We start from the raw sequence: 24,673 nt of genomic DNA on the forward strand, positions 1-24,673 counted from the left end.
GGGTGACCATGAATCCCTCACTCAGGCTGCTCGTGGAGAGCCTCAGATGGTTGTTGTTCCTCTACAAAATGATGCTTCTCAGGCTTCATGTCAGGCCTAGCCACCTGTGAAGGTGATGACTGATCCTTTTCTCCAAGCTCTCCACAGTTAACAAGGAAAACTCGTAGGCCAGTAATGGGCACAAACTCCTGGGAAGGATGCCATGTTGGTAAATCCAAACCTTTCTGCTTCAGTAGAATCCACTGCTGCCAACCATACCTTCGACTCCGAGGACTTCATTTATTAACTGTGCATATGCATAGAATTGAGAATAAACCATGTGTATGCACATATTGTATGCATGAGGATGATAAGGAAACTACTAGTAAAATGCCAAATAAACCTTTTTTTTGCTCTACTTCATGCAGCAGTATTTAACAGTATAGTATGGAACAGGCACCTAAGCTTTTTAAAGGGAAGTTTATCATATATGGCAATTTGAGGGCGTTTTGAGTGTGTGTGTGTGTGTGTGTGTGTGTGTGTGTGTGTGTGTGTGTGTGTGTGTGTGTGTGTGTGTGTGTGTGTGTGTGTGTGAGAGAGAGAGAGAGAGAGATGGTTCAGACCCTGTGGCGTTCAGTAGGAGGCAATGAACAGGATAAATTATTGAACAGGCCAATTAACTGAGCTGCCATTTAGATCAAACACACAGAGAATCCGTCGGTTCCTTCAGCAGGAAACACTGGCATTTACAACCCACACACACACACACACACACACACACACACACACACACACACACACATTTCCACTGCTATATTACTACAAATCATACCGTTTTTTATATGGGGACCAAGCACTAAAGATGCATAGTCACGCTATAGTTTTATTGCTGTATTAGACAGGTCATGGTCCTGAAGATGAATACCAAGTTTTATGTCAGTGCGCACAGTTGTTGCTGAGATACATCCTCACTTCCTGTTTTCCTGTCAGAGTCATTGGCCCGTTACGGACAAACCATCCATCCATCTTCTATACCGCTTATCCTTTTCAGGGTCACGGGGAAACCTGGAGTCTATCCCAGGGAGCATCGGGCACAAGGCGGGGTACACCCTGGACAGGGTGCCAGTCCATCAGAGGGCACCTACACACTCATTCCCCCATTCATACACTACGGACACTTTAGACACGCCAATCAGCCTACCATGCATGTCTTTGGACTGGGGGAGGAAACCGGAGTACCCGGAGGAAACCCCCGCAGCACGGGGAGAACATGCAAACTCCACACACACAGGGCCACGGTGGGACTCAAACCCCCGACCCTGGAGGTGTGAGACGAACATGCTTACGGACAAACCGTTTGAATATTCACAATTCTTTTGATAATTGTTGTGAGACGTACTCTGAAGATGGCGTATGCCAAATCTGGCATTGTTTGGACATAATTTGAAGCCGGAAGTGAGGCTGTATCTCAGCAAAGACTTCGCGCACTGTCACTTAACTTGGTAGGCATCGTCAGGACCATGACCTGCAACACATTTCATGATAGCATCACCTACTGGTCAAAAGTAACAATAACATGCCAGAAATGCTTCCATCTAAGTGACAGTTTTATTACTCCTGCTCCAAATGTTGTCTGATCTTCACCAAATTTGTCTCACATCATCTTAAGACCTGTCTAAACAACTGTTTACTGCCATTCAGTGTGCTATTATACAGACAATTAATGACTGACAGAGTTTAATATCAAATAGCATTTTTACTGAGCAATTCCCTGTAGAAAAAAACAATACAACACAATATAAGACAGATATAATTTTGGTGAAGATACTTACACAAAGTGGGAATTAAGGGCCAGTCTGATGAGGAAAAACATAAATACCTTACATGTTTTAATGAAAAACACTTTCAGGTCACGGCAGCAATAACACCCTGCTGCTCATTTGTTCATCGAGACCTTTCCTCCTACAGAGAATTCCACCGCCGTCCACGGCCAAAACACACACATCAGGAGTGACACTACAAACCACTCCTCAGTCCCTTCACCTATAGTTCTGTCTCTGCTTCCCTGTGACTGCTTTTACAACAACTATAGCACATCATGTGTGTCTCACCGAGTCACTATTCCTGTCTTCCTTCCTGTCTTTCTTTTTATTCTTTCGTGTGTGCATTTGTGTGTGTGTGTGCGTGTGAGTGTGTGTGTGTGGTGGTATCTTGGCTTGTTCCCAGTCACAGATGAGAGTTTCTACAACAGTGCCAGGTCAAATATACACACCCATGGTCGCAGTGTGTGTGTGAGTGTGTGTGTGTGTGTGTGTGTGTGTGTGTGTGAGAGAGTGTGTGTGTGTGTGTGTGTGTGTGTGTGTGTGTGTGAGAGAGAGAGAGAGAGAGAGAGAGAGAGAGAGAGAGAGAGAGTGTGTGTGTGTGTGTGTGTGTGTGGTGTGCCACAGATGGTGGAGGCGAACTCAGAGCTCAGGCCGCACATATGATCCGAAAACCTGTGGAGCGCATGAACCAGAGCTTCCGCAGAGAGAGCACACACACACACACACACACACACACACACACACACACACACACACACACACACACACACACACACACACAGCTGATGCACAGTAACACTTTTTACTTCAACATGTATTCTTGTTTAATTTTAAGGCTTAGTTACAATTCTTTAGATTTTTATTATTTTTCAAAACTTAAATCCAAAAGTTCTAACAATATTTATGTGGAGAATTTCTGAGCTCCAGGTTGGGATGATTAAAATCACCTGCGTGTAGTTCACACCCGCGAGGTCACCAGATTTGTCTCGAGTAGAAGCGTCTGAGACGGAGTTTCACACTCGCGTCTTCAAACACACACACACTCACCTTCACACCTGAAATACATCATGGACAGAAAATACAGACTGAAGAAGGAAATAAAATATGATCTAACATAAAGAATCCCGAATTTAAAAATGTCCAATATAAAGAGTAAAATGGCGATATCTGAGTGAGAAGATGTGGAGTGTTGAAATAAATCTAACAGGAGTCTGGTGTGTATATTAATAATATATTCCTGCATGAATAGTCCTAGTTGTAATTCTCACATTAATCACTGGTTTAATTGAACAAAATGGCTTCCGCACTCGTTATTCAGCAGCACATATACTGTAGAATAGCACTCGATCCAGCGCATCCTGTTCTTTCACATCTTATTATTTTATCCGCAGCTCTGACAGTTACTCGATTGATTGTAAATGGAGGTGATGAGATCGTAACGTGTGTGCGGGATGGAGGAGATTTCATCACGCTTTTATTTTATTCACTGTTTTGATTTGTAGAATGAATCAAATAAAGTCAGAGTTGGTGTTAATTCGATGCGCTCTGCTGTAAAGGAAACGTGCTCACGGTGTGAAGGATAATCTGACCTAGCGCTCATCTGCTACGCTTACAGACAAACTTTACCGCCGTTCATCGCTTTATCCACAACACGGTCCCTCCTCCAGATAATGATGCGTCTCCTGCGATGTCCGCCGGTTTTTTCAGGTTACTGTTGTAATTTTTCTTGGTGTTAAATTAGCCCCGCCCCCAGTCTTTACAGCTCCTCCTCTTTTCTTTAGAATGCCACTCGTGAAGCAGGTGTAGTGTAACAGAGGTGAGGTCATTTCAGCAGCGAGCACTACAGTCACACATCTGACTGTTTACAGCTTGACTTTCCTTTTATGGTCACTGTTTCCTGTCCTCATTAGCCTGCTCGTGGGTTCTCCTGTGTAAGTTCTCCTTCTGCTTGTTTTCCAGCTGCTGCTGTCTCACATCTGTTTTATTTCCTCGTATTTCGTCTCACTAGCTGATTGAATGTTAATTTATGTTAATTTATGATAATGCATTTATGTTCATTAATTAATTTGCATTCTTTTTCTTTCTACTCTTACAGTTATGACGAGTGTGTGGGACGGGATGCGACGCAGATATTCACCCCTACAGATGATCCTCCGCCGTACTCACACACCTCACACACATACCCCTGCACAGAGGGGGCGGAGCTTCCTGAAGGTACGTCCTGGTGGTCAGCGCATGCACATGCAGGTTCCATTCATCCAATCAGATTTCAGGACGTCTCCCCCGTGTTTGTTTTGTCTCTGGATGAGCTGCCGCCGTACGAGGCCGTGATGGAGCAGCAGAACCGAACCATTCCGCTGATCGCCAACGACGACGTGAAACACACCGCCGAGTAAACACGTCACGCCTCTAATAAAACACTGTGTGAGACTGGGTGTGTGGCTGACGGCGCCTTTTGATGACATCATCATGTGAGCAAAGAATATCCTACAGAACAGGATTTGATGTAAACACACATGTTTAATAAAACTTTGTAAAAGATAAACAGACTTTATTTAACAGATCTAATGCTGAGAACCAAAGACACGATTAATGACGGATTGTCCGAGTCTCAGATCTCGATCTCTCTCTCTCTCTCTCTCTCTCTCTCTCTTTAATCCAGAAGCACATTCTTTTTGGATTTCTCAATGACTGAACTCTTTTCTATCAAACACTAGCTTTATTTACTCCTGCAGCTCATTTGTAGGAAATTCACCAAATCAGAGTTGAACAGAAAACCAGATTTTTTTTAAGTGTTTATGCATTGGAGTTACTTTATTAATTATTAATATAAATTTAAATAACTACATTTTTGCTAACTGATTAGCAAACAGTCAAACTTATCACTAGTCTATTGTCATCTATTCATTTTCTAAAATAAAATAATAAATATAACACTGAGTGATTATTAAAATGTAGCAGAAATGTAGGATGTCTTCAGTTTAGATGAAACTAAAATGCGAGGAGATGAAAAACGTGCTGAAGCGCTAATCTCATCTTTTAACTTCTCAGTAAAAATGAAATTAACATCAATTTGCATTGAAAAAAAAATACAAATTAAACCGATCTCTGATTTATCTGCTTTATTTGCCAACATCTTGAGAAACTATTTTTAAGCTAATTCTGTCGTGCTAGTAGAGTACTTTAGCGGATTAGCTGTTTCATGCTAACTAGGCAAAAAATGCTATAAATTGCATCATTATATGTTCTACAGCATTATACACATTATACACATTATAAACATTATAAACATTATAAACATTATATAACCCCTTAGTGTAATGCTAGCTAACTTATTGAATCGTGAGTTATTGCACGCTACGTAACTTTAGCGAACATTTTTACTCATTTTCTACACAGATGCTAATTACAAAATTATCCAGAGGCACAATAAATCACAATTTACAAATATTATTAAATAATACATATTTTAATAATAAAAATCACAAGTGTGCTATATTTCATTCTGACTGTTAATGTACAAAACAGGAACTTTATTTTTCCTCTGTAAAAACTTTATTAAGTTTGAAAAGTTTTAATTTGATGATATTTTAAACTGAAATCATTCTAATGTTAATGTTTCAAATCAAAGAAATTTAGAGCAACTAATAATGTGTTTCTACGTGATCAATCTCTTATTAAAGCTTATTAAAAGTTGTTTATGATGTCTAAATGTTACCCTACATCAGGAAATGTAATATTATTGAATGATGTTACCAGGAGCTCTGTTATTGACTGTCTGTTATTATCCGTGTGTCTGTAGCCGTCATTAAAGAAATTAATCATTGTAAATAGATCAATATGTTTTTGTTGTTGTTTTTCTGTGTGGTATCTTTATTGAGAGTTTTTCTGTTTGTTTATTTTTTGTGAAAGGTAATTAATCCTAAATAGATATTCTTATTCAGGTTCTGAGACAGTAATAATTTATGTAACACCTCGGTCAAACTCAGTGCTGCTTAACAGACTCCAACGAGAAGCAATTAATAAATAACAAATTATTATTATTATTAATAATAATAATAATAATAATAATAATAATAATAATAATAATAATAATTTTAGTAGTAGTAGTAGTTTTGATTGATTGATTGGTTGGTTGGTTGATTGATTGATTGATCATTTGTAAGAACAGTAAAATATTTTGTCTCTGACTTTAAAAACTGTTTGATTTGCACCCTAACCCTAACTGTTACTGCCTCTGTGTGGCCCTCTGTTTAAACCTACACATTATTTTGTCTTTAATGTAAGAATGACCACAAATAACAGATTTATTTTCACGATATTTATTGCTGATTTTGTGATGTAGTTGCTGTAAATAGAAATATGACGCTTCGTGTTCATGGTTGTGATTATGGCCCCCTCTGGTGGTTGTGAGCTGTTTGTGCAGGCAAGCTGACGTCATCATTGCGTCATATACAATCCCGGAAGTAATTTCTCAAGGGAACGAATGAAAGAGTTTTGGACGCTATTTGCTATCTACAGTTTTGTTCAGATTCGCTGACCGAGCTCCAAAATTAACCTCCGCGATGTAACGTTACGTTAATTAAGGATATACCGAATGTTCACACTTTATAAATCCAAAAACTTTAGCTTAGAGTTAGCGTTGGAGTTCATTCTGGTGAACTACAAATCCACCAGAGCAACGCGGTTCCCTCAGGACAAATCAGACGCAGGCTTCTCATCCGGGCATTTTAGCTGTACACTCTCTCGGTAGCTCGAAACACTGACAGTTAGCTTTATAATAAAAACAAACAAAGAGAATTTATCTGTGCGATTAAAGGGGCGACGTGGCTCGTTAGTAAATATTAGCCACATGCTAACGCTAGTAGAGAGCTAGTGCGTGAAGTTTTAGCCAGTAGTTATATCATCAAAAAAAGAAAAAAATTAAAATGCTACAAAAAAGGCAGCACAAATTACATTTAGAGTTTATATCCGGAAGAAGATACATTTCTGTCTGGAAATACCTTCGAAGTAGAGTAAATATATATATATATATGTTTATAAATCAAACAAACGGTTCGTCGTGACGTCAGCCGAATGTACAAGCTTGTGGATCGGTAAAAACGTCTCCATGGTAACAGCGGCGCCTCCGATTGGTGGAGTGTCCTTGTGGAATTCTGGGTAATGTAGTGTATCTTCAAGAATTCGAAACTAAAACACGGTTCTTTATAGAAATGAAGTTGACGTCACATTGACTCATAGCCTCTTGTAGTGAATATAATCATGGTTTAACAAAACAGTCAATTACAGAAAGTGTAGCATTTAGTAAAGCGAATAAAAATCTTTTATTTGTGCTCATGAATCGAATGTGTGATGTTACTTCCGGAAACAGCTGTATTAGTCAGTGTAGACAGGAAGCGGAGGGGATTTCTTCTGTGCGTGGGCTTCAGACTTAACGTGAAGGTGTTTAGGGTTGGTCTGAGAGGAGAAACGTCTTAATTATTTAGTTCATGATTATAAGAAGCTTGTTATTATTCTGGTTCTGATTATTTCCTCAGTGAATGATTGACACAAGCAGGAAGAGGAAGTTCACTAACCTGCAGGAGTGATCATTATTATTTCTCTTAATTGTTATTTGGTGGTGTTGGGTTTTGGTGAGTATCCTCCTGTGTGGTTATATTTGCACTGAGGGAAAAATAACTACCTGTTAGTCTACATTTAAAAAAAAAAAAAAAAAAACAACCATCTCCCTTGCTGTCATCCTGTTTACTTTCACTTCCTGGTTTTCAGATGTCTGCTGTTGCTTCACACACATGAGAGGAGAACACACACCATGACCAACATCGCTGGAGGTGAGAATGCTAAAGCGGGACGTGAGGATGTCCTGGAGCTGTACGGGGCTTTCTACAGCCGTGTGTGGGGCGAGGGCAGCGTGAAGGTGTGTGAGGACACACAGCTGATGGAGCAGGCCAGGCAGGCTGTGTTAACCCAGTGTGAAGCGGCTCACACCTTCACACTCCTGCCATTTTACCCCACTGTGATCGACATCATCAACACCAGCATCAACACCACCAACACCAGCTCCACCAGCGTGCTCCAGCGCCTGAGCAAAGCTTTCGAGGTGCTCGAGCTGCTCTGCGTCAACTTGTTCCTCTTTCCCTGGAAAAAAGAGATTAAAACACTGAAGGTGAGAGTAATGTGTCTCACACACACACACACACACACACACACACTTCCTGTTTCTGTCAGTCATGTTTTTAAAATAAATATTGAATAATCTGTGTTTTTAACACTCCACTGCACTGAATTCACTTTACAGAAGTGAAAGTAAACTCTCTGGGCTTCTCACTAACGCAAATACATCTCTTAACAAGTGAAAATATCCAACAATATATTTATTATTTAAGCCCAGATCAAATATTTCACATTATGAGGTTATTCCGAAAATAATTACAAAATTATTAAACCAGTTTTGAGATATTTAGTATTAATTTATAATAAATAATACGTTCAATTCTTAAAATCTCATTATGGGAAATAGATCAATGATATATGAATTATAATTGTGTAAAGATTATTTAATCGTTATATTAATTCTACAGAAATTATCATTTACAAAATTGTACATTCAGTTATAAGTTATACTATTATTTAAATTATTATTTATGATTTAAATAATACATTTTATATTTCTTTCATGAAATAAATGCTTGAAATAAATACAGTTTAAACTAGAAGTAAAAAAAGGAGACTAGACTTGAATAATTTTTAATAATATAATTATTTATCAGGTTGTTTTAAAATAACTATTTTAAAAAATTTTACTTCAAATATTTTTTATATTTCAAAAAATATAAAGTTTTAGCGCTTTCAGAAAGGTATTTAAGAACTTTTACAAAGTTTGTAATACAAATAAACACAAAAGTATTATTATTATTATTATTATTATTATTATTATTATTGTTGTAGTTGTTGTTGTTAATATATTGTGTTAAAAGTGTATCACAATATTAATATAAGATCATATCAGCCAGCCCCATGTGTACACAAATAAAATATCACATTAAAATATTTAATATTTTTATAAATATATAATTTACACTCAGTGCTCACTTTATTAGGAACACTACAGTAATACTGGACAGGGCCTCCCTTTGCTCTCAGAACAGCCTCAGTTCTTCATGGCATGGACTCCACAAGGTTTTGGAAACGTTCCTTTGAGATCCTGCTCCGTGTCGACATGATGACATCACACAGTTCCTGCAAATGTTTCAGGAGCACTTTCATGCTGTGAATGTTCTGTTCTACTGCGTCCCAAAGTTGATCTAGTGGATTCAGATCCGGTGACTGGGAAGGGCACTGAAGAACTGATCTCATCGTCATGTTCGTCATGAAACCAGTCTGAGACGACGTTTTGCTTTGTGACATGGTGCATTATCATGCTGGGAGTAGCCATTAGAAGATGATAACTGTGGCCATGAAGGGATGCACCTGGTTGACATCAATACTCATATACGCTGTGGCATTAAAGCCATGATTGATTGGTATTTACGGCCCAAAGTGTTTGAAGAAAACATTCCCCACACCATCACACCACCTCCACCAGCCTGGACTGTTGACACAAGGCAGGTTCGGTCCATGGATTCATGCTCTTGGTGTCAGATTCTGACTCGACCGTCTGTGTTCTTCAGCAGGAACCGAGATTCATCAGACCAGGCGACGTTTCTCCAGCCTTCAATTGTCTAGTGTTGGTGAGCCTGTGCCCACTGCAGCCTCAGCTTCCTGTTCTTGGCTGACAGAAGAGGAACCTGATGTGGTCTTCTGCTGTTGTAAACCCATCAGCCTCAAGGTTCGACGTGTTGTGCATTCTGAGATGCTTTTCTGCTCACCACAATTGTACAGAGTGGTTATCTGAGATACTGTAGCCTTTCTGTCAGCTCCAGCCAGTCTGACCATCTCCTCCGACCTCTCTCATCCACAAGGTGTTTCCAACTTTCAGAACTGCTGCTCACTGGAGGTTTTTTCTTTATTGCACCATTCTGAGTAAACTCTAGAGACTGTGGTGTGTGAAAATTCCAGGAGATCAGCAGTTACTGAAATACTCAAAGTCACCAACAACCACGCCACAGTCATAATCACTGAGATCACATTTCTTCCCCATGCCGATGGTTGATGTGAACATGACCTGAAGCTGCTGGACCGTATCTGCAGGGCTTTATGCACTGCACTGCTGCCACACGATTGGCTGATTAGATAACTGCATGAATGAGTAGGTGAACAGGTGTTCCTAATAAAGTGTACAGGGAGTGTAAAGTGATATTTAAAGACAGTGACGCTGTTTGTAAAAACTCCACAATTCAAAGTAAATATCTGACAAGAAACAAGAAAAAAGCAACAATTAGATTAAAATTAGACAAAAATAAAACTGTTGAATGCTTTTAATGTGAAGCCCCGCCTTCAGACTTTAGGCCACGCCCCTTAGCTGAATGTGGTTTGTACATTTTTATTGTTGGATGACGAAGGATACATTCTTGTCTTGTAGAAATTCACTGGTCATTATGTTTACTACATCAAAGCGGTTCTGCCGCTGCAGACGACTCGGAGCGTTCTCCACCACATCGGCTACGACTCCGAAACCGACACAGAGTATAAACTATCCAACAACGTCGACCCAAACCGGGCTAAAGAAATGGGCTTTGAGCTTTTCCTCGCCCGGATCGAATGTGAACATCTGATTCAGATGACGAGCCAGACGCCTCATGCTGAATGTCTGGAGATCATCCAGAACCGAGGTTCGGCTGCGATTCTTCAAGATCAACCGGAGCTCTGTAACACTCCAAACGGGGTTCTGGAGGAGGACAGAGCACACAGAGACGACGACTGCCTGTTAAATCCAGACCTAAGTCTGAAACCTTTACATGTGGAAGTGAACGAGCGTCAAAACTCCAAGCGTGGATCGTTCCTGAGTGAAGATAAGTCCATCCTGGAGATGCAGAAGGATTACCCAGACCTCGCCTTCCGACAGAGACCCATCTTCAAACGCTCGTCTGCCAAGCTGATGCGCTCCGAAGGAAGAGACGTGAAGTTTGGCAGAGAAACGAGCGACCCTCGGCCCATCACCTTGCACGCTGAAGCTCCAGAACCTGCTCTAGATCCTTGTTCCTCAGAAGAACAGGAGCTGCGTGTTGGAGCTGTGTCGCACACTCCAGGGTTAAAACATGATGAAGACGCATCGGTGACGGACCTGGCTGAGATGATGGAGATGAAGCTGAAGCTGAAGGAGTTCCCCAGCGAGGAGCCTCTGAAGTGTCCGGTGGAGGAGACGGCGCAGTGCGAGAAGAACAAGTCCATCTGCAACATCGCCGGCTGCGGCAGCAGCTCCACCTCGGACCGCCTCCAGCAACACCATGGCATCACGGAGCCTCCACAGTCCTTCTACATCCCCAACTGTGTGAGCGGCTCTGCTCCGGCGCCCCCTGCAGAGCAAGAGGAGAACATCCACCCGTCCAGCAGAGCAGGAACTGAACCTGTCCTACACCACGCTCTGGAGATCTGAAGAACCTGTGTGATCATTAGCACAAATTAGTTCACTTCCTTACAATTCACATCAGTTTGTGTTTGATCAGAACACACACACACACACACACACATAATACTTAACACTGCGATAAAGTCACTCAGGTCAAAATTGGTGGTCTTTTTTTAATTTAAAGCACACTTTCTGTCAGTATAAATAATTTGGGGGCGGAGCTCAGATGACCTCAGCTTGTTCAGTCACTCAATAAACTCAACAACTTTAGACCAATCACGTCCAATATGCAAATTACCGTAAGATGGCTGGAAACGTTTTGCTACAGAATGGTTTGGCTGCTGATAAATAAATCTAACTAGTTTACTCGCAACTAACTACCCGGCTAGTTCATTCAGTTAACGTTAAGATATTAGGCTGTTAGTCATGGCGATATGGATGATATACGGGTGTGTTTAATTTGCATATTCGTGCATATTCGTAGCTCCTGGTAAACGTGGGTAAACGTGTAGAGACGTTACATGACCGGTTTTATTAATCTCTTTGAGACGATTAAACAAAAACGAAACAAGCGAGTTTTATAGCACCTTTGATCCTGTTCATACATTTTTATCGAAATCGCGCGAACTCTTGGAGGTATAATTTATAACGATGGGAAGCTCTGTGTTTATCTGTGATTAGTGACGTGTTCTGGGATAAATCCTGATCAGTACTGATCCTGGATGATGTATGAAGGTGTTTTGTTTTTTGGTTTGTTTTTAAGACATTGTTTATCTCAGGTGAAGCTCTAACAGGTCACAGATTCAGGTGATTCATTAACAGCGTTTTCCTGTGATTTCATTTTTTATTTAAGATTGGTGACGGTTTATCTCAGGCTTCCTGAGGTGATGCAATAAGGAACTCTTTTTCACAGTAAAATGAAGTGACTCTGTGACCTGGTCACTCAGGGGTGTCCGAAACCTGGGGTGTGGATTCTTGATTCAAAATGGTCTTGTGGACTGTAACTGAATTGAAAGTGCGAATCTCTGTTGTTCCACTAGAGGGCGAAATTGAGCAACAAACTCACAGCGGTAAACTCTTGATGTGAGTCTTCATTAGCAAGCTCATCATTAACGCTGTAACCACACCTCTTTCACACAGCGGGGTTGAATACTTATGCAATCACAACTTTTACATTTTTTTATTTGAAGTATGTTGTCTGTCATTTCAATATTATGGATTATTTAGTGTAGACTAATGACAGAAAATTTGTTTAATACATTTACATTTTTGTGTTTTTTTTGTTTGTTTGTTTTTGAATTGTCATGGTAGCCATTTTAAAAGACAAAAGTCAAAAGTCCTAGAACTCCATGGGTTTACTGTGAGGCTTGGTGTTGGTGTGGTAAAAACCTCGCCTCTGAACTCGAAGGTTGCCTGAGGCTCGGCCTGAGGTTCCCGAAGTATGTGGGGTGTGAGGTAGAGCAGGTAGAGCAGGCTGTGGATGATGATGATGGTGCTGCAGAAGAAGTTGGGGTGATTTTTTTGCAGACTTTCCTAAATATGCAAAACTAAGTCCACACTCTCTCTTCAAACTCCATAACCACTTGTTCCTCCAGCTCTATGGGGGCAGCTGCCCAGAATTACCCCACGGTCACGCCCACCGGCCTTTCTGAACCTTACACCTTCTATTCACATATCCTGGAGTCTTGGCTGGGATTCGAAGCAGCAACCTCTCAACCCAGAGGCGCCGCTCATCCACACGAGCCACAGGATCTCATACTAGCGCTCTGTGATTTATAGAATTATTCACTTCGGTGCAATTAACCCCGACCTAAAGATACAGCAAAAGGATCTGGATTGAAGCCAAAACGTCACACACCAGACACCACGACACTAACCGCTGCACCAACGCGGGACAGGAAGTGACGCTGCTTCCTGCCTAATGGAAGCGGAGACGGTCACGGATCAGCACTTCTCATCACTTCCATGTAGCTTCTCTCAGTGAGAGGAAGTGTTGTTATGAGAGCACCACACACACACACACACACACACACACTCTCTCTCACTCACTCACTCACACTCTCTGTCTGACGGAGCGGTTGGAGCCTGTGTGCCTTCGGAGAACTGTTTAAAATGGTTTTCTCAGTCTTTTTAACTTATTGGTTTAATAAGTTAATAATTGACTTAACATCATGAAAGAATTGTTGGGTATGTGGTATACGCAGCTGCTCAGTCCTCAATCTCATCTTTCACTCTTTATTTCTCTCTGTGGTCGAATCCCACCCTCGGGGTTTTATTCAGTTTTATCAGAAGGGAACGGGGTTAGACGGCAGTGAGGTAAGAGAATCAACATCAGGAGGAACGCGTATAAACACCGGGAGTCTTTAGAAACCTCTGCAATTATTAAGAGATGAGAGCAAAAGCAACACTTTACATTCGAGTGTCATAAAACTCCTAAACCATCCGAACCTTCGTGTCAGCAGGTCACGGGGTCGTTACCCTCACCCCCTGAATCCACCGCTCCTGTATCCTACACACTGTTTCCAATCAGACCTGCAGCACTTACATCCTCAAAGCCCAGCTTGATCACACACACACACACACACACACACACACACATGCTGCTATTTAAACCCAGGAAACAAACAGCTGGATAAAATGTTCCATGACATCCCTGATGGATTAATAAATAACACGTGATCCTTATTACAGTCATTTATTTATTTATATATATATATATATGGATGTGGGTGTGGTCTGTAGGTGATGTACAGAATGTTCAGTGCGCTGCCTAAAATGAGTTTGACACCCCCGTGTTTAAACATGTGTACAGCTGTCGTGTGAGTGTGTGTATGTGTGTGTGTGTGTGTGTGTGTGTGTGAGAATGTCTCCGTGCCTTACTGATGCTGAATTAAAGTGTAATTTGCACTTGTGTGTTGTTTAACATGAGTTTCTGTACAATGTACTCATGTAAACGTGTTTAACGCGTAATGTGCCAATACTCAGTTACAAAACATAACAAAAGTAATAATATTGTGATAAAATATCAATAATGATTGCAGTCTGATTATCAGGACATGTCTGATTATTTAGGTTAGTAATTTTATTAGTAAATACGTATCTAGAGTGTCTTTATTGTTTGTTTACAAATTCATAAAGTACTGTAATTGTAGATCAGTTAAAAACATCATCAGCTGTTCCTCCATTTCTCACTGTTTTATTAAAATTACAGTGTAAACAAAGTAATAACACAAAACGTCTCCACGGCTCCTCCGGTCACAAGTGCCACCTTCCTAACAACATTGTGGGATTTTTTTTATGCATAAAACAAATAAAAATAAACTTTACAAAAGCTCTGGTCTTGTGTTTTAACTCTATTAAACAGGATGAAGGTCAGATCTGTGGAATGATTTCTGTGATTTAAACAGCTAAATAAATAATAATGATACCATTTAATACACAAGTGAGAAAAATAAATAATAATAATAATAATAATAATAATGATAATAATAATAATAAAGAAAGAACAAATTATTTTCATTAGAAAAAGAAACAATGATGTAAAATTCAACTACAGCACCGACGTTTCCTCTAAAACCACAACACCTAAGCCTGACATTACACCCTGTGTGTGTGTGTTACAGACATGCAGCTGGGAAAATAAACAATTAAAAGTTGTATTTTAGACAAAATTTTGATGCGTTATAATATTTCCTTAAGAAACCTGACTCACTGAATCATATTGTTCTGATTCACAAAAAATGTCAGATTTAATGAATCATGAATCAAATTGATTCACTGTCAGTCCAAAGATTCATAATCTCTCAAATACAACTGATTTAAAAAAAAAAAAAGATTATTAAATCGTTTACCTCAGCACGCGCACGCATACACACGCGCACACACGCAGGCACACACACACACACGCGCACACACACGCGCACACACACACACACACACACACAAGCACGCATACACACGCGCACACACAACCATAATGAAGTTAAAACGGCAGGAAACACACACGGCCGGATGAACAGCTGCCTGGTATAAAATGTGTGTGAGAAACGTTTCTCTTTATGAGGCTCGAGGCACAGTGAAGATCTTCTCTCTGTTCTCCTCAAACTGATGGAGCATCTTCTGAAGATCATGATCAGCAGGGATAACCTACACACACACACACACACACACACACACACACACACACACACACACACAAAGTCCAGTTGTATGGTATAATAGTGTCTCTGTGAGTTTAAAGATATTTTTTCAATGCAAATTTTATTTAAACCTTAAGGTTACGGCTTAAAAACTCAACTTCTAGGTGACCTGAATTCATGAGATTTTACACTTCTGTTTAGAAGAATATTACAGAGGAATTTCTCGAAATGGTAATAATTATTTGATTTACATCATGTTCTGTAATTAAAAAGAATTACAATATTTCCTGGATTAAATATGCTATATGCTAATTTATGCAAATTTATTTAGATGAAATGTATTAAATTCATTTTGCAAATTTCATTAATTTTTTTGCAAAAGCAAGAAAAAAAAAATTCCCAACAAAACTTTTGTCAAGCTATCGTCCAACAGCTGGAAAACAATAATATCTGATTTTATGAAATAAGCAACAAATAATAAAAATAATAATAAGTAGAAGAAGAAGAAGAAACCACATTTACCAGAACAGGAGCAGGAACTTTAAATGAGGAATGATTTATCAGCCAGTCTTCATACATATGATGAAGAGTCTCTAGGTACTCCTAAACACACACACACAGACACACACACACGATTAAATATCAGTGTCACACTGCAGATATGATGACCCTCACTCACACTTTACAGGCAAATCAAATCAACACTAAAGCCGCATTAATAAATAATAAAGACTCAGGAGGGAATAAAGAGTTTTTCAGTCGTACTAGTGGAATGACTTTCTCTTCTTCTCTGCATCTCTGCTTCAGACGATCAAAACACTTCTGAGGCGACGTCTGCAGGTAAACTGGAGAACACAGAACACACCGAATATGGAGAACCCAGAGAACATGGAGAACCCAGAGAACATGGAGAACCCTGTGAGTCAGTCTGAGACATTTTTATGAACAAAAGTGTAAATGTAAATTTCTGACGGACCCAAAAATAATTACTAATATAATAACTTTCTTTCTTTCTCTGTAACACAACACCAACTGTTCTAATGGCCGGCTTTTACATAACGCAGCTCCATCTGAATCACGTCTTGTTGCTCTGGATGAAGCGCATTTACAGAAATGTATGTAATGCTAACTTCCATGCAGCTAATGATGCTAACTAGTAACCAACGGTAGTGAGAGCCATCTGAAAAACCCGCGAGAGCTCATTACAGAAGAAGAAGAGCAGGTGGGTGAAGGCACTCAGGAACTTTCTCACGGCCGCAGGTCAGTACGAGGAGAATTACACGTGTTTATAGAGTTATAACTCGGCTATCAAGCAGCTCGGTGACCTCGTGGCCAAAACGCTAACACCATCACCCTGCTAACTGACCTCCGCAGGCCAGCGTAGATCCCGGGGGCGTGGCTTCGTGTACACCAGTGGGAATGGGAATAAATTCAATGTTGTTGTACTTCACCTACTTCACCACTAGAAGTCTGGTCATGACTACTGCACCTTTAAGATCACACGTTTACTTATCTGGCTGTATTTATCTTCAGCCTTTACACATTTCTCTTTCAGCTCAGTGATCAAATCCTCATCATCATCTTCTTCTTCATCATCAGCTTCTTCATTGGAATGTAAATCAGGAATAATAAATAACAAGGCTTTAAATGCTGAAGCTTTAACTCACCGATCAGATCTATAGGAATGGAGATGTTATTGATGATCCACTCGAACCACTCGGTCAGGACGGCGTAATCCACCTCGGGCATCTTCCCACTGTTCATACACCCCACACACACGCACGCACGCACGCACACACACGCACACACACGTATCATAACTGTAAATCAACGCAAATGTTTAGTCTCAGTAAATTAACATTAGTCTTTTAAACAATAAATACAAACATACAAGTAAATAAGATTAAATAAATAAATAAATACACACAATAAACAGATATATAAATAAAATAAAGACAAATAAATATAAAGAAAGGCAGAAAGAAACATTTTGTTATTATTATCTCAGTAGCATTGGCTCTGATGTTCAGCGAGTTCTCACCTTTTATACAGATTTTCCACAAAGATGTACTTTGCGCTGTACAGAGATCGCTCCATCATCCTGACCGGCGCCGTCTGTGCAGAGAAAATACAAACATTAATCAATATTACTAGTGCAGTTATAACTGCATCAGCTAGAGACAGTCATTTTACTCCAACACGCTGTTCTGAGGGAATAACCTGATATTTCGGTGCATTAAAGACGTAAAAGAGGGATGAAGCGTACTATTTTAGACAGGTGATGGTCGAGGACAGTGAGCTGAATGTAGGTCTGCAGTGTGAGACCCCACCTCGCCGGGTCCTCGTACATCAGCGCCTGCAGGAGACCGAACATAAAAACATCTTACACATCATCACCATCATCATCACCACTAACATCACCACCACCACTAACATCACCACCATCATCATCACCACCACCAACATCATCTCCACCATCACCACCATCATCACCACCATCACCATCACAAACATCACCACCACCAACATCATCACCATCATCATCATCATCTCCACCATCACCACCATCATCATCATCATCACCATCACAAACATCACCACCACCGACATCATCATCATCATCATCTCCACCACCATCATCACCACCATCTCCACCATCACCACCATCATCACCACCATCATCACCACCATCATCACCACCATCATCATCATCACCACCATCACAAACATCACCACCACCGACATCATCATCATCATCATCTCCACCACCATCATCACCACCATCTCCACCATCACCACCATCATCACCACCATCATCACCACCAACATCATCACCATCATCATCATCATCACCATCACAAACATCACCACCACCGACATCATCATCATCATCATCTCCACCACCATCATCACCACCATCTCCACCATCACCACCATCATCACCACCATCATCATCATCACCACCATCACAAACATCACCACCACCGACATCATCATCATCATCATCACCACCACCATCATCATCACCATCATCATCATCATCTCCACCATCACCACCATCATCACCACCATCATCATCATCACCATCATCACCACCACCAACATCATCTCCACCATCATCACCATCATCACCATCATCATCACCATCACAAACATCACCACCACCAACATCATCATCATCATCATCATCACCACCACCATCATCATCATCATCATCATCACCATCACAAACATCACCACCACCAACATCATCATCATCATCACCACCACCATCATCATCATCATCATCTCCACCATCGTCATCATCATCATCATCATCATCACCACCACCAACATCATCATCATCATCATCATCACCACCACCATCATCATCATCATCATCATCACCATCACAAACATCACCACCACCAACATCATCATCATCATCACCACCACCATCATCATCATCATCATCTCCACCATCATCATCATCATCATCATCATCACCACCATCATCATCATCACCATCATCATCATCACCACCACCATCATCATCATCATCACCACCACCACCATCATCATCATCTCCACCATCATCATCACCATCATCATCATCATCACCATCATCATCACCATCATCATCATCATCACCATCATCATCATCACCACCACCATCATCATCATCATCATCATCTCCACCATCACCATCATCACCATCATCATCATCATCATCACCATCACAAACATCACCACCACCATCATCATCATCATCATCACCACCACCATCATCATCATCATCATCTCCACCATCATCATCATCATCATCATCACCATCATCATCATCATCACCATCATCATCATCATCACCACCATCATCATCATCACCACCAACATCATCATAATCATCACCACCAACACCATCACCACCATCATCATCATCATCATCATCACCATCACAAACATCACCACCACCATCATCATCATCATCATCACCACCACCATCATCATCATCATCATCTCCACCATCATCATCATCATCATCATCATCATCACCACCACCAACATCATCATAATCATCACCACCAACACCATCATCACCATCATCACCATCACCAACATCATCATCATCATCATCATCATCACCACTGTATCGGCTCAGTAACGTTAAATTCAATATTCTGTTTACATAATCATCCAAATATATTTGATACATTTACTCTAATGATTAATTATTATTTATTAATTATTCATATCTCACCAGTGGATTGTGTCCTCGAACGTTTCTCCATTTGGAAATTGGCTCAGTCAGAACCTGGCAGAGTTTATCAGAGTTCAGGAGTCACATTTACACCAAATATATAAACTACCCCAACACCTCTCATACCTCAACCCCTCCCCCTCCCCTCTCCCTCACACCCCAACCCCTCCTTCTCCCCTCTCCCTCACACCCCAACCCCTCACTCGCCCCTCTCTCTCACACCCCAACCCCTCACTCGCCCCTCTCTCACACCCCAACCCCTCACCTTGCCCTCTCTCTCTCACACCCTGACCCCTCACTCGCCCCTCTCCCTCACATCCCGATCCCTCACTCACACCCCGACCCCTCACCTTGCCCTCTCTCTCTGTCACACCCCGACCCCTCACCTTGCCCTCTCTCCCTCACACCCCGATCCCTCATTCGCCCCTCCTTCTCATACCACCCATCTCTCCCACCCCGACCCCTCACCTGTCCCTCTCTTTCGCGCTTCTCTTTCAGTGCCTTTCTGACCCTCTGAAGGTATCTGAAGCTGGTTCTAACACCGACTTTTCCTCACACTGCACCTCTCCTGGCTGCACTTTCACTTTCATTTCTGTTCTACTTCACACAGCAGCACACACCCTGGAGACATGAGTCAGGGTGAGGCAGGTGAGGCGAGGCGAGGCGAGGCGAGGCAGGTGAGCAGAGTTAGGTTGAGTTATTTCTACACAAATTCACCTGCTGTCACTTCAGTGTTTCTCACCTCAATGTTGCTGGTTTTGCTGAAATACTCCAGACACGTCGTCTTCCCACTCGCGATGTTCCCCTCAATGCAAATCTGAAATAATTATATATATATATATATATAATTATCAGCTCTCTCTCACTTCAGACTCAGATTTAATCAACAGTAACCCAGGTTCTGGGGCAGTGTGCGAGTTACACCGTTAACGCAGGACAGTTTCTTCAGACTAGACATGAGAGCGTTTAAAACATTATCATAATTACAGGTTATTAACTGTATATTAATAAATGAGTGAACGAACAGATTCATACAGCAGCGCAGGACTGAGCTCACTCATCACATCATAATCACTGCAGTGTTTCTGGGGTTTAAAGATAACCTGCGGCACAGTTACACCACGGTGTTGTGACTTCACAGAAGACAATTACAGATTTTCTACTTGGAATGATGATGATGATTATATAAATATTTCCAAATGAGATGAAAATGAAAACAGGAAGTAACATGAGCCACGGAGCCAATGACGTGTTCACAGGTTCACAGTTTTACAGGTAAAGTGTCAAAAAGGTTCAGGACCACACCCTGAATTAGACTAGATTAGATTAATATTTAAATTTAAGATCAACTCACCACTGGTTTCCTGTCCTCGCCATCGCGGACCAGTTTGCCTTGAGAAGAAGACAACATAATGAAACAAGCTGAACTCAGACCAGCTGCAGATCTACGACAGAAGTAAAGCACAAACACCAAGCCTCAAACCAGGTGGGAAAGAAAAAAAGGTTAATAAAAAAGAGGAAAACAGGGTGTGAGGAATTGTGAACCTCGGGTTACGATTCTTAAGAAGAAAGGAAGCAAAAGTACACAAAAAGACGGCGCCCTCGCCCCACTACACCCTTCCCACACCAAGTGCTTCAGACGGTTCGCCAAATGACACACAAAGTTCAAACGGCTTTCAAGGTTCAAGGCTTTTCAAGGTTCAAAGATCTCTCATTTATTCAGAGACAGGCAGAGTATATATCAGACCGGACAACGGGACAACAGGTTCACTACTGGTTGGCTAGGTGGAAGGGCGTACTCGCATACAAAAGGAAGCATATCAATTTAAGAGAGGAACAACTCCATATATGGTTTTCTGGAAGTCATGGAATGTTAATCAGGAAGGTATGTAAACGTGTGCAAATGGTATTCTGGGAGAAAAAGCAATGTAATGTAAATGTTGAGGAGCTTCATCGGTCTGTACCTGAAGAGGAAAAGGTGTTCACTGTAAACTTATCACAGGGATGTTAAACAATATTAAAATAAGAATTGTATAAATAAATAAAGTAATGCATAATTTATGTACAATTACTGCTGAAGAACAGAAGAGAGGAAAGTGAAGGTTAAAGCTGAAAAGATGAATATGAGCTCTATTAAAGTCTGTATATTTCATCTTTTATATAAAAATTAAAGTCTACATGCTGGACAGTCTTAACAAAGTCTATTAGTTTTAATAATAATAATAATAATAATAATAATAATAATAAATAATTCTAACAATAATATTAATAATAATAAATAATAACAATGATAATAATAATAATAAATAATAATAATAATAATAATAATAATAATAATAATAGGGTGGGACAGTTTTAGGTAGAGTCACCATGGCACAATCACAAAAGCTTTACACGGTTATCCTTTGAGTTTTTCGTACACAACCCTCCTAAATGTAAATGTACTGAACCAATATTTGATATAGCTTTAATGTTATAATGACAGACATTTGCACATCCTTAGGTGTGCAAATCACTGCTTTTCACTGAAAGAGTATTTTCATATAAAGTGGGCCAGTGGTTTTAAGTGCAATAAAAATATTTTTATTCAATTTTACTACCATTTAATTGTTACAAAAGTTTTATTTAGAGCAGTAAGGCATTTAATATCATTTTACAAAGGGACTCGCTGTCAGAAAAATACTTTATATTTGAAAAGTATATGAGCCTACACAATCATTAAAATGGTTCACATATCTATAAAATATTTAGATTTCCCTCATGTCAAACAGCTCACTGGAATCTTCATGATGTAGAATTTATTTACCTCGCCTAAGATTTCTTAAAGATTGACAATATAAACAACTAATACATACTGAATGATCTAAAAAAAAAAATGCTATATCTACCGTATTATCCCCTAAACACACAAACACACACAATCCTCCTTTTAAATGAGGTGTGGGTAACTCCGTTCTGACTGAAAAACTGCCGAACCGTCGAAATCACTAGGCCTACTGAACAAAAAGTCCATTTCGTTGACTACGCTTCACCGTAAAGCACTTCTCACAGAGAAACCCAGCATCATCTAAATCTCCATGCTCTTCTGCACAGACTCACCATACCGGGCCTTTTAAAATTAGTCTACGTCTTTCTGCCACAACATTCCCCACAGTGCCTTAATCATGTACAACCGGAATACATCTATCATAATGTGAATTTATAACTCTTATGACATGAGTGATGATTTGATAGCTCAGAATAGTATGATTAGTGATTATCATAATCTACAATACTGACTTTAAAAAGTGTCCCAATTTACCTGAAAGCTTAAAACACTAATTCTCAAAGAATTAAATGCAAATTTTGCAACAATACATATATTATTTGTAATTGACCAGCCAAGAATAATTTTAAAACATCCTAAAAGTTTTGTCTTGGTGAATATATACTTTATAGAGGCTTATGTTTAAGAAGACCAGTTCTCGCTGATACCAGGTAGACACTGAAACCGGACCACGCCCACAACCGTGCTGTCAGGTACATGGAAACATCTGATCAATGATAAACACCCGTGTGTGTGGGATGATTCATGGCTATTACACTGAATTGGCTCCTGATGTTTAAAGGGCTCGCTAGCATGAAACGCATTTGTCCCAGTTTACCTGAACTCACCATAATAATAATAATAATAATAATAATAATAATAATAATAATAATAAACCTCACCTGTCCTGAGCCGGTTGTTGAGGTGAAATCCGCGGCTCAGACTCGGGTTTCTCTCCGCAGGATTTCGGAATAAACTTTTAAACACATTCACGGATGTAGTTTGGGACCAAAAAGGACACAAAGCCGTTCCGAATCTGTTCATCAGCCCGATCATCTCTTTCCATTACAGCACACACACACACACTGCATAACACCGGTTGAAGGGAACTCGCCTAACTTCCGGGTAGGTGCACGTTGTGAAACAGCGTCAAACGTCGAAAACGTCGCGCGTGGAAACGTCATAGGAACGCGACAACAAAATAAAAGTACAGAATATCTCCAGATAAATTCTCAAACTTTTACACGAACGATAAGATTAAAATATAATAAATATATCATAATGGACGCTTCATTTCTCTATAAGCCTTTCTTTTGTTAAAACCTAATTTGTGGTTTGAGGTTTAAAATGTAAAATGTTTCCACTTGAAGGTGAAAATTGTCCAGTATGCAAATGAAATGATGCAAATCTTCCCAGCATCACTGATGTATCGTGTATATGAATATAAATGTAATGTAAATGTATATGAACAGACTCCGGTACCATCTAACGCTCAACTAACCTTTATCGCTAATTAACACACATCTAACACTCACGTAATGTTCGTTTAATCTTCAGCTAATGACCACAGAGCGATGTTTCTGTGACAGTGACGCAGTCATGAGGTTGTCAGAGAGAACTTATTTCATATTCTTGTTAGATTAGTGCTTAACAGTTCCTTTCTCAGCTCTTGGTGAGAGGAAGTCTAACACACACACACACACACACACACACACACAAATTGAGAATATTTTTTGGCATTGTGCAAGGTTTGTATCAGGGTGTATGCATTATAGAGGTGTGATGTAAAAACACGCACTGAAAGATACTTCCACATAAATTCAATCCAGCTCTTTGTTTTCATGTTGTTTTGGTGTGGCTTTAAGACCCATGATCACTAATTTAAATTTGATTTAATCTCATGTACAGCAACTGTTTTAAATTTTTTATCTGAAGACAAATTCATCTGCTGCCCTTTGCACATTTCAACATTTCTATCAGCACCTCATTTCCTGTTTCTAGTTGAAGAAACTGAATTACAGAAAAGGAAGCATGTTAGAAATGCAACAACTTCATACACTCAGTCATTCTTCCAGGTTTATTCAGTGTGTTATGACAATGTTTTTAGTCGTCTATGTGAAGAGCAAACATTCTCACAAGTGTTCACGATGAGTGTGTGTGTGTGTGTGTGTGTGTGTGTGT

At 40.2% G+C, this 24,673-nt stretch overlaps 3 protein-coding genes across 11 annotated transcripts in view; 2 read left to right on the top strand and 1 right to left on the bottom strand.

The window, feature by feature from the left end:
* bean1 (brain expressed, associated with NEDD4, 1) overlaps positions 1-5,637 on the top strand; it is a 17,801-nt gene extending 12,164 nt beyond the window's left edge. For both annotated transcript variants that reach the window (XM_017458492.3, XM_017458493.3), the window contains exon 5: positions 3,898-5,637. In XM_017458492.3, the coding sequence (XP_017313981.1) occupies positions 3,898-4,198 (301 nt within the window). In that variant the 3' untranslated portion in view covers positions 4,199-5,637. The remainder of the gene's footprint in view (positions 1-3,897) is intronic.
* A 731-nt stretch (positions 5,638-6,368) lies between these two features.
* si:ch211-189a15.5 (spermatogenesis-associated protein 2) lies at positions 6,369-14,648 on the top strand. 3 transcript variants are annotated; one of them, XM_017458484.3, is made up of 4 exons: positions 6,369-6,962; positions 7,340-7,435; positions 7,572-7,968; positions 10,324-14,648. In XM_017458484.3, the coding sequence occupies exons 3-4, from the start codon at positions 7,615-7,617 to the stop codon at positions 11,335-11,337; spliced, it is 1,368 nt and encodes a 455-aa protein (XP_017313973.1). In that variant the 5' UTR covers positions 6,369-6,962; positions 7,340-7,435; positions 7,572-7,614; the 3' UTR covers positions 11,338-14,648. The 3 variants fall into 3 exon arrangements, with proteins under 3 accessions (XP_017313973.1, XP_047007598.1, XP_053532444.1); XM_047151642.2 differs by having other exon boundaries at positions 6,369-7,435; XM_053676469.1 differs by lacking the exons at positions 6,369-6,962; positions 7,340-7,435 and having other exon boundaries at positions 7,457-7,968.
* tk2 (thymidine kinase 2) lies at positions 14,491-23,682 on the bottom strand. 6 transcript variants are annotated; one of them, XM_017458486.3, is made up of 10 exons: positions 23,395-23,673; positions 21,041-21,078; positions 20,429-20,503; positions 19,687-19,740; positions 17,716-17,805; positions 17,491-17,564; positions 17,117-17,205; positions 16,215-16,294; positions 15,972-16,052; positions 14,491-15,456 (listed from the first exon to the last, which is right to left on the bottom strand). In XM_017458486.3, exons 1-10 carry the CDS (start codon positions 23,546-23,548, stop codon positions 15,367-15,369), a joined length of 825 nt encoding a protein of 274 aa, XP_017313975.1. In that variant the 5' UTR covers positions 23,549-23,673; the 3' UTR covers positions 14,491-15,366. The 6 variants fall into 6 exon arrangements, with proteins under 6 accessions (XP_017313975.1, XP_017313978.1, XP_017313979.1 ...); XM_017458489.3 differs by having other exon boundaries at positions 21,041-21,131; positions 23,395-23,535; XM_017458490.3 differs by lacking the exon at positions 23,395-23,673 and adding an exon at positions 21,232-21,869 and having other exon boundaries at positions 21,041-21,131.
* Between the last annotated feature and the right edge of the window lie 991 nt (positions 23,683-24,673).

Source organism: Ictalurus punctatus, chromosome 27 (assembly GCF_001660625.3).
Source record: "Ictalurus punctatus breed USDA103 chromosome 27, Coco_2.0, whole genome shotgun sequence".
Classification (NCBI taxonomy): Eukaryota; Metazoa; Chordata; class Actinopteri; order Siluriformes; family Ictaluridae; genus Ictalurus; species Ictalurus punctatus.

Bases quoted from the DNA above. Each gene is read 5' to 3' on its own strand.
- si:ch211-189a15.5 (XM_047151642.2), top strand. From the start codon at position 7,615: ATGACCAACATCGCTGGAGGTGAGAATGCTAAAGCGGGACGTGAGGAT. The intron at 7,969-10,323 runs GTGAGAGTAATG...CTTGTCTTGTAG, and splicing joins AAGAGATTAAAACACTGAAG to AAATTCACTGGTCATTATGT.
- tk2 (XM_017458486.3), bottom strand. From the start codon at position 23,548: ATGATCGGGCTGATGAACAGATTCGGAACGGCTTTGTGTCCTTTTTGG. The intron at 21,079-23,394 runs GTGAGGTTTATT...CTTCTTCTCAAG, and splicing joins CAACAACCGGCTCAGGACAG to GCAAACTGGTCCGCGATGGC. The intron at 17,806-19,686 runs GTGAGATATGAA...GGTCTCCTGCAG, and splicing joins TTCGAGGACACAATCCACTG to GCGCTGATGTACGAGGACCC.